The 11,026-nt window shown below is 40.8% G+C and overlaps 1 protein-coding gene across 1 annotated transcript; it reads right to left on the reverse strand.

Moving 5' to 3' along the window:
* Positions 1-577: 577 nt before the first annotated feature.
* On the reverse strand, positions 578-10,616 carry LOC147883148 (DNA double-strand break repair protein). Its single transcript, XM_087400100.1, has 7 exons — positions 10,276-10,616; positions 10,121-10,186; positions 9,919-9,952; positions 2,392-3,934; positions 1,887-1,983; positions 1,601-1,697; positions 578-1,389 (listed from the first exon to the last, which is right to left on the reverse strand). Exons 1-6 carry the CDS (start codon positions 10,377-10,379, stop codon positions 1,652-1,654), a joined length of 1,890 nt encoding a protein of 629 aa, XP_087256226.1. The 5' UTR covers positions 10,380-10,616; the 3' UTR covers positions 578-1,389; positions 1,601-1,651.
* Positions 10,617-11,026: the final 410 nt, after the last annotated feature.

Here is an 11,026-nt window from a genome sequence, read left to right on the forward strand (position 1 = left end):
CTGCCAGGCCTATAAATAGGCCCTGATAGTGCACAGTACTGCAAATCAGCTCCAACCACTATACAATCGTTCTGCCTAGGTAATCCACCCTATCACAGTGCCCTGACCCCTTGTCCTCCTAATATGGGAGCTTACAGGTGGGTCAGTGCCACGTCCAACATTCTTTCTCAATGACTCAACTATGTCCATGCATCTAATGAGATGCTCCAACTGCTCTCTGTGACAAGCTGCCCTATATTTTGCCTCTGTGGAAGACAACTCAACTGAGGTTGCTTCTCGCCCAGCCAAGATATGGCACCTTCTACAAACATGAAGCAGTAACCTGAAGTCGAGCACTGTGTATCCCAATCTCCAGCCCAATCAGAATCACAGAATCCTCCCAACTCCTACCGGACAGCCCAATCCAAATCTCAGAATCCTCCAAGCTCTACCAAAGCAATATGTGATCCCATAGCTGGCTGTGCCTTTGAGGTACCTTCAAGCTCACCATTTAGAAAGGCTGACTTCACCAGTTGGAATATGAGGGAAGAAGCTGCCATAAACTAGTAAAACTTATTAGAACATCTGGGATCTCGGTACAGTCGTGAAATTTGGTTGTCAAGTTTAAGGTGAACCAACATTAAAAAAGTCTCATGAAACAAGGTTTAAAGCATTGTCCAATTTGTACACACAGGTAGTGATATGATAGTAGCTTATTTCCCAAAAATGGGGAGCATCAGAAGAGGCTAGCATTTATTAAACCTGCATATTAAATAACAGAGTAGCCATGGTCGTAGTTCACGTGAAGGCAAGCTCCTGATTCCCAACATAATGACCTCCAAAAGGAAGTAAAAATATAGCTAAAAGTCCTGCTTTATATAGATATAAGATTAGATCCCGCACACAAAATGATAAGAAGTGATTTTTAAAAGAAAGCTAGAAGAATTACCTTAAAATTGTTGTATAACCACCAATAAAACAGTTGACTACTAAGAAGCATGCATACGTGTGTGTGCATGTGTGCGTGAGAGAGAGAGAGAGAGAGAGAGAGAGACCTTTCAGAAGCAACACTCTCCTCATTGTAGTTACTGAAACCTTGAGATAAGCATCAGTAACAAGCACATAAGACGAGACAATTACTCTTAGATCATTGAACTAATCCTTTTGTGTGTATTATTCCAGGATAACCATTTCAAACAAACAGCACAGCCTTCAACTTTGCTGTTTTGCTAGCTTCCAATCAGCTCATTCTAGAACAAGGCAAATGCCAAAGGCAGGATCTTAGCACAACAAGCAGAACAACCCTAAAGCTAGCAGATCCTTACCCTTCAAATTATCCAGAAAAATGTAGGATGAGCTTTAAGAAACTTGCAATAGAAAACAGACCTTAGGCGGATGAGGAAAAACCACCTACAAACAACACAAGAATCAGAGGAAGAATGCAGCTGTTAAGACTTCCCAGGACATTGTTTTCATTTTGTATGACGTTTTCCTCTACAGACATTACTAAGACTTCCTGGGCACATTTACTCAGGATAAGAAAAATTTTGGAGAAAAGACACTGCTGTATGACTGCTTATCACCTAAAACTGAATCTCTGAAAGAGTGAAAGAAAGAATACCAATCATCTCAGGAGAAGGCGCTCAAAAATAATAGGCAAAAAGCGTGTTTATCACCCATTCTGTATATTCAGTTGAAGCTCCACTTCCCGAAGCACACTGAAACAAAGAAAAATATATTTTTAAAAAGGGAAAGAAGATAATGAGATATTTCATACAGATCTTCCCTGGAATGAATGCCACAATGTGCATCATACAATTGGTACTACTGCACCTTTGTAGATGTTGCAACAAAGTTGACAGTCACTATAGGCTTGAAATATTGCCAAAGTATTAAAAAGGCAGTACCACTTGGGTATTCTGTTCAGCTTCTTAGCTACGTTCAGCACCAGCCTGCCAGCATTTGTGTTTGGACAAGACTTGGAAGTCTGAATACTTTTTGCACCTGCCACGGTTCAGATCCAGTTTATATGCTGTATATGCACCCTTTCCAACCAATTTCTTCAACAAAACTGAGCAGCACATTTATAGACAGCTATACCAATAAGGCAGATACAGAAATGATATCTGAACACTAGTTATCCGAGACCACAAATATGGTTAATATTTTACAAGCAGAGCAAATGAGAATGAACATTGTTTTATAAAAATTCAAGCAGAGAAATAAATATCCATAAGCAAATTAGGGAGGCCAAATATGTTTGTATCTAGGAGAACATGTGCATTAGCACCATCACGATACAAAGCAAAGGGTTTCCTGCACTGCGCCATACCACTTTCCCTCTATGATTTGTAGCTGTCAAATTTATAGCACACATTTCGAACTAGAATTCTGAATATTGCATGACTATACCTGGCACTTCTAGACCTGTCCGTAAGTACTCAGCTGCGTTACCATCCAAGGAACTACAATGCAACAGTGACATTTCATTAAGTATCTGACCAATCAAAACATAAGCGAAGGTTGAAGCTTCATCTGCAATTTTCTCCACTTCTTGCACAAAGTCCTGGTTGTCCACATCAAAATTGTCTGACACTAAGGTGTCAATGAGGCCCTCTTGAACCTTCCTGTCGAGACCAACTTTTAACTTTGCCGTCGGTTTTACCTCAGCACCTTCAAAACTTACTTCCAGGCTTGAAGTCCCAACACCAGAGTTGGATGCACACCCTTGGTGATTATGTCCATCATCAAGCGGTGGACAATCAACTTCAGCCCTGTCTACATGCTTCTCAAAAGAGTCACAATATTCCCACACCATCTTTTGGAGCTGTGCACTTACAGCCAATACAGCCTCCAGCTCTGCCCTTATCCTTTCCTCTTTCTTGCGCTCTTTGAAGACTGTTGTCTTAAATCTAGGCATGCCCTCATTAAGATCCAATTTTAGATCCATGGACCCAGGTTCATCAGTCTTCCCTTTAGGGGAATTGATGGTGGACAGTGCTTTTGCAACGGGATCTGGGAAAGTACCAGCATAGATAAAATGCATGCAGCTTGTCAAAATTCCTTGAAGCTGGCTGATATATAAAAAGCGCTTGCTTCTATGTGAACTTGAAGGGTTTTCAAAAAACATATTTTGAACCTTAGCCAACTCTGCAACCTCCATCTTTTCTAGCTGGGTAAACGCTGCTAGGTATTCATCTTCCAAAGACAATTGCTCTGGAGGCAATTGTCTCAGGATATTTTTAAGACCTCCATCATCCCCATACCGAACTCTTGCTGATAAACTAACCACACGTAATGCTCCTTCAATACGGTCCGGTAATGGGTCACCTTCTTTCACCTGATCTAAAAGATTGCTAGCCTTTTTTCTGACATTGTTTACTGTAAACCTATGTGAATGCATTACAGCTCTGAAACGTACTCGCAAATCCATGGCGCAATCTCCTATCAGCATCTTTTGAACTTCTTCCAAATTCCGCGTGGGTAACTTATCCACATGTGCAAAAGCTTCATGTGCAGCTGCTAAAGCAGATGATGGCATGTGGGTAAAAAGCTTGAAACGAGTAAAATTCAATCCAGAGGTGCGACGGAAAGAGCTTGAATTGCGTAAGATCAATGCTGCTTCCAACAACGGTTCAGGTAGCACCTCATAAGAAGAAGGCACAGCTATCTTTGCCATCTCTCTTTGGATCTCATTCTTAATTGTCAAGCGGTTATGTGGGGTAACATGGCTTGCAGTCAAAGCACGCAAAAGGTCCCTAAGAGTCTGCTTACTCAAATAATCCAATAGTGAAGGGATCCTTTTTATGAGTTCCTGATCAGGTAGTTCTTGGACCTTGTCCAATGGAAATTCACTTGAGGGCGCATTTACACATGAATCAAACTTGTCCTGTGGATGATTAGCACATAATGTATTCACGGACCTTTCAATAAGCGATCTCATGTCAAGAATATCCTGTAAACACATTCATAAGTTTTTCATTCTAAGATTAGAACTGGATTTTGACTGAGATTCTAATGGAAATTAGAAATAAAACTCCTATACATTGCAGCAAGATTGCCAACAAAATATATAGCATTTCTTCAGTTAAGGCCAAATCTGAAAGCTTCAAACATCAAGACTTGATATGTGAGATTCAACATTTATTCCTCTAATTTTACAGTAACTATAGCATAAAGTCAAGGCAGAAGGATTCCTCTAAATGGCAAACCAGACATTTGATGCAAATAATCAACCCAAGCAATCGACATCAATTTGCAAGGAGCAGAGGAAACATTTTCTGACCAATATGTCACTGTGATTGCCTATGTCCTATATGGTTCAAACAGGTTTTGTTCTTGCGAATATTACTGATAAGAATACAAGACAGAATCCCCTTATAGCGTAGATACCCATCTACTATGGTATACTTCCCCACTTCTGCCCTTACTCTGCACCAACTGTATGTAGGTGCTTCAACAACCACAGTCACAACTACTTCATTATGAAAGAAATGTTCCTACTTTCAGCAACTTCTGGTGCTTCTCCATCAAAGCCCAAGGCCCTGCACTGGCTTCTTTGGTTGTCCAAAGGCAATCCATTGTGCCCTTAGATGCTGCAAGATATGAATATATGGCTGAATCTTTAAAACAGTTTGGGCCTCCATCTTAGCCATTGATGATATCTTGCAGCTTAAATCTTCAAGAGCATTAAACGCAATGCGTGCCTTCCTCCTTGTGTAAAAACTCTTTCTTTGAGCAAATGCATCTCCCACTGCTCCATTTATAAAACATCTGTGTTGAATGAAAGGATGACTATCATCAGCAGATGTAACCTCCATAGAGCCCCTTTCATCAATTACTATTTATGAGCAAAGGTGATCACGTTCACATTTACCCTTCGAAGGACTCATTATGAAACTAAGGAAAACTCAACTCACATACGATAGGCCACCAACTCAATGCATTGCCTACGGTATCTCAATTGGATATCTAACACTTGCATCAATTAAGCCCAACCTGACCTTTCAACATTTTAATTCAGGCTAATTGTAAAACTACTTGATACATTCTTTGTCAAAAAGAGTTTTAAACTTTGCACCGTACAAATAGTGTGTCCATGTTTTCAAAGCATGGACAATAGGAAAGAGTTTCTGGGCTGGGTTTCATCTTTCAAAAGCCACCAGTCGTCCAGTGGATCAACACACCTCTCTCAACTCTATTAATTGCAGCAATTTCAAGTACTGAAGGTCATTAGGATCAACCACTTTTAAAATTGGGGATCAGATGAAAACTTGTTTCAACTTCATCAAACTGCACTCCTTTCTCTTAAGCTAATTCATCATGGGCCGTGTAACCTTAGCATAATCCTTGACAAAAATCTCCAATAAAAACCTAAGAGACCAAAGCATATTTGCAACTCTTCTGCAGTAGTCGGACCAGGGCACTTTAGAATAGCTTTAACTTTCTTTGAATCCATACGTATCTCTTTCTTAGAGATAATACGACCCACATCCTTGATTCCCTACAAAAGAAGTCACAATTGGACTTTTTGGCATAAAACTTGTGCTACCTCAAAAACTAACTTGAAATGTTCTTGCTTAGTCTTACTGCTGAAGATAAAAATATCATCCATAAGAATAACTAGGAACTTCCCCAGATATTGTCACATCAAGGTCATGAACATAATAGAAGCATTTGTTAACCCAAAGGGCACCACTCTAAGCGAAGAATGATCCCTTCAATTTCTAAACTTAGTCAAAGGTACATCATTAGAATGGATCCTAATCTAATGATCCCCAAAACGTCAGCCAATCTTACCAAAATACTCCTTGTAATTGATTTAAAGTGCTCATCAATGCATGGCATTGCATACTTAGTTTTAGTTGCCACCTTATTAAGGGCACAATACTCTATGACAATCACATACATCCATATTTTTTTAACTTGGGCAGCCCAAGGGATACTACCAGGGTAAATTTTCTGCTTTTTAGAGTACTTAGACAACTGTTCCTCTACTTCCTTCTCTTCAATTTTACTTAAGCAATAAGGCAATTTAAAAATAGGGACAGCTCCTGGCACTAATTCTATCTATGAAACCTCTCTAGACATGAACAATCAAGGTGATCCTCAAGGAAATTGTCAATAAATTCATACAACAAAAATTGAACCTTTTATTTTTATTTTCAACAGAATGAAAGCCAACAAAAACAGAATCACAAGAAATACGTGGGCATTTGTCATGCTCGACCAAGTGCTCCAACTACATACAAGTAATGAAAGCATTGTCAAGTATATTATGCTCACCTTAAAGGCATATCGACTGTCCATCCTTGTCATTCAAATAGCTCCTCTATAGAGTATGACCTAACCCCCAATCTTTCTTATATCGAATGAGACGACATACTTAATACTTTTAGGTAGCTTTACACTTCATTCGGAGAGTATATACCTAGATGAGTCCAGGAACTTTCCCAAACTTATCCTCTAAAAACACAACATAGTGCAGTTTCAATCTCATGATAGTCACTCATACGGTTGAAAACCATGAACTCCATCATGCATAGTAGGGACTAGCTACTATGACATCCCCACTGACATTATCAGCGCCCAACAGTGGGTGTAGACCATAGTATAAACATATGCTCACACATACAAATCCACACACCCACACATACTAGAGCATCCATTTATACAAAGTCTTCTTACTGAGTTTCTGTCGGCACTCCGAAGGTGAAGGGCAGACTCAGCCATGGTGAAGGCTAGCACTAAAGGAGAAGGCTAATCAAAAGGTAGTCCAAAATCTCTTCATTCAAGCTACAACTGCTTGTGAAGACTAAACGATTTCATTTTAGTCTCTCCCAGACAAGATAGGGCAACGCACCACTTAAGATAGAAAGAAATACCGCAAAACCAGCAGTCCAAAAAGATATGGGTGGAACTATCATCTATATACCTAGATGAATCCAGGAACATTCCCAAACTCATCCTCTAAAAACACAACATAGTGCAGTTTCAATCTCACGATAGTCACTCATAAGATTGAAAACTATAAACTCCATCACACATAGCAGAGACTAGCTACTATGACATCCCCAATGATGTCATCAGCACCCAACAGTGAGTGTAGACCATAATATAAAAATATGCAGTTGTACTGAGTTTCTGTCGGCACTCCAAAGGTGAAGGGCAAACTCAGCCATGACGAAGGCTAGCACTAAAGGAGAAAACTCAGCCATGACGAAGGCTAGCACGAAAGAAATACCGCAAAACCAGCCATGACGAAGGGCAAACTCAGCCATGACGAAGGCTAGCACGAAAGAAATACCACAAAACCAGCAGTGGGTGGAACTATCATCCACTATAACTGTAACCCTCTTCCAATGACGGGAGAATTATAAAGCAAGCATGTGCTTCATCCTCATGAAAGACTTCTACTTCCTTATACATTGAGTTTTGAGAAATTTGCAAAACTTGCACACCATAAACTTGCTTCATAGCTGGCTCACCCTTCTCCAAAGATTTTTATTACCCTTCTCAAAAGAGTTCTCCAAGAAATTTAAAACAAAGCCTGTCTTTTATGGCCTTCTTATACTAATCAGGATGTAGCAAAAATCTTACCCATAGAGTCTTTTAGACTTTTTAAGGACCCGAGGGCTTAACATCTCCCTTTGTTTTCACAGAATCCTTTCCAAGCCTTCTTTTGAAAGAAACCTTTCCAAGCTGAACAGTTTGACTAGTCTAACTTTCAATAGAAACTTTAGATTATTGCTACAAATCATCATAGCTCTACGTAAAAATAATAGCTTCTTTCAAAGACCTGTGCACTCGTATGTACTTCAACTGTAAATTTGTATTGTAAATTGCATATAAAACCCCTAATCTTATGTAACTCCGTGAGGTCTTCTAGCTTAAGAATGGCCTCATGGTGCCGGGCGATGTATTGATTCAATGGAGATGTCTTTTGAGTTTTATCTCATCCACTATTACGTGTGCCTATACGGTTAATTAAAATCAATAACAAATTATTCACTGGTTACAAATGTACCTTAAAGTTCTTTCAAGGCTCTTCAGGCTGCATGCGTGCTACCTAAAGCTGCATGGAGTGGCACCTTCTGTTTGAAGCAGGTTCCAAGTATGGGACTTCTCGTTCTTGCTCTTGTCTTCTCTGGGTCACCTCTACGGATTTACAAGTGCACAGGGTAGTGCAAGACTCCCTTGGAAGGATGGCTCTAATACCACTAGTGGAGTTTTTAAAAATGGGTAGATCACAACACTGAAGAAAGCTTGAGAAACTTGAAATAAATTGCATACACTTAGAAATACGAAGAAACAGTGGGTTTTGTAGAGAATCTTAAACCCTAGACTAAGATAAAGTCCAACACCAACACATGACATGGTGCCACACATATGGTGCAAAAAAAGTATCACTGCACCACCTTATGAAGGACCCTACACTCCTTTGAACAAGAGTAAATTAAGGTCTAAATTCACACTCATGAGGCCATTAGTCAATCCGCGGTAGGCATAACCCAACATAGACTGTGCTAGCTATGTGCAAGTGGCCAAGGGGAGGGGTATATTCCTAGTTTTATGACATATTTGGCTCACAGTTTGCAAAGGCCAGTTTATAGAAAAGATTCTCTCTCTCTCTCTCTCTCTCTCTCTCTCTCTCTCTCTCTCAGTGGATTGAGAGACGGGCCACATGCTGTAGATCCTAGAGGAAGAAGGGGAAATCAGAGAGCTAGTCAGAGAGGAATCACAATTTCCATTCAGCCAGCTCAGTGGGAGGGGAATCACAATAGAAGGAGTAGCTTTCTTGCCATTATTCAAAAGTGTTTTTATTAGCTTCTCTTGGATGTGCTCACTGCTTGTTGCACTTGATATAATCTCTCTCTCTCTCTCTCTCTCTCTCTCTCTCTCTCTCAGAGCGGATGGAGAGATGGGGGCTACATGCTGTAGATATCCCAAGGGGAAATCAGAGAGGTACTCTGCAGAAAATGTTACAGAAATTATGGCAAGATGAAACAAAAATGGAATTCTACAAGAGAGGGATGAACATGCTGGACTACTCACGGGAGAGGATATTTCAATGTTCAAGAGGCATATAAACTGCAGAATAAGAACCAGCTCCCACCGATCTAGAGGTAGAAAAAAGTAGATGGGCCAAACCACGAATTCCCAGGGAGGCAAGAATCTGTAACATCTGCCCAACAGGAGAGAAAGAATGAAGGGCATACACTCCTTCACTGCCTCTCTCTCTCTCTCTCTCTCTCTCTCTCTCTCTCTCTCACACAGGGTGTATCCATGTTTCCAAAGGCCAGCTTCGCAAGCAAAATAAGAGCACATTTTTTGGTAGGAGCAAGGAAGACACCATTTGCAATCAATGTAGTACAAAGATGAAAACTGAAAACCATGTTTGTCTGAGATATGAATAAGATCAACACCTCAGGAGGATACTGTGATGAATGACTTCATACAAAAGTCTTAACAAACTCTCAGAGCACCCAGCAAACCAACTAGGAAATCAAGGACATTCTAATCAGTGAGATCCAGGATCGGATCTTTCATTTCATATGCGATGAGTTGTAGATTTCCAAAGTACTTTGTTGTCAGGTGGAAAGCAGCTTTTCTAAAGAGCTTTGTTTTAAGCTGCTTTTGGTGCTGAAACTTAAATTTTTGTAGATCCTCCAATGAGCATTGAAAAATGATTATCCCCCAGCCACCCCGCCCCACCCCAACACTCTCTCTTCATTAATGAGATCGTTTTTTCCCTCCATGCATGAATTGTTATCGTCGTATTTTTATCGTCAGATCTGTCCCGTGTGCTTGTTGGCTATGATCACATCTTAAAACTTTCTAATATCCATCCTCTCTCTCTCTCTCTCTCTCTCTCTCTCTCTCTCTCTCTGCCTGCCAACAGACTCAAGAATGCAAACGCTAAAAAGAAATGGAAGCAACCTTCTCCTCTCGTAAATCCGATTCTGGCACAAACCTACATCATTGCCGAATTCAAGTCAATACAGTATCAAAGGACCTAACTGAGAGCTAGCATATTGCATACGAAATCGACACTTATAGAAGGGAATGCAGGTATAAATTTCCGACAATAGTTCTTTACTTTAAAATCTTTTCAGCCTTAATAACCTAAGAAAAGACTCACGTTTCTTTCAAAAACGAGAGCGTGTCTCGCTTCCGAGAAGTCTCCGGCCATCTTTCCAGGATCCACCTGCACAGCACGTGTTGCAAGAGCTTGCCCTCAAGACATGCAGCAACAAAACGTAAATTCTGGGGATTGTTGTCGATGTGAGAAAGCACCTTTGTTTGTTATGACGCTGTTGCTCCTGGTGATGGAGGGTGGCCAACAGTCTAATGGCCATCTGAATATCATTCTCTGGTTTTACAGAATGATCGATCTCCATTGCGCAATCACTTCAAGTAGCACTGCCTAGGATGGCAGTGATATAGCAATTCACTTTGAATGAATACGAGTAGCATGACCCTTCTACGTCTCGTTAGAGACCCGCTATGACCTGTCTAGTACTAGTTAGAGACCTGCTACCCTCGATCTACTAGTGGAGGGCCACGCCCCGAACATTGCACCATGGGTGTTGATGCCAGCCAACAGCATTTAGACCAACTGGCTAAAACGTGTGGGTGTGTGTCCCAGGGGCAGCTCAAGATTCTATCTTGGTGGGGCACTATTAGCACTTTCGATTTCAGTACAACGCCCCAAAAAAAAAAGCATTCCACCATGTGAAAATCTTCCATGTGTTTTTTCTTTTTGTGTTAGCACTGCCTCCTTAGAGTGGGTTCACACCACCCCACACTCCATCTGAGGTGGACCAATAGAAACAGTGGTCCCGCCCACTGGAGCATAAGAAAATAGTTGGTGAAATTATGATTTATAGGCACCCACCAAGAGATCCTCTCCCTGTTTCACGGATGGGTACATTGCGAACACAGACGCAGGAGGCAAGACTCCCACTCCCAATTCTCAACCCAATGATGGCGCAAACAGAGGCCCCAAGGCAACAACAAACACAAGTGGAGGGATCAGGACACCAGA

Source organism: Dipteris shenzhenensis, chromosome 28 (assembly GCF_047967505.1).
Source record: "Dipteris shenzhenensis isolate YYH24624 ecotype China chromosome 28, Dip_SZ_1.0, whole genome shotgun sequence".
Lineage (NCBI taxonomy): Eukaryota > Viridiplantae > Streptophyta > Polypodiopsida > Gleicheniales > Dipteridaceae > Dipteris > Dipteris shenzhenensis.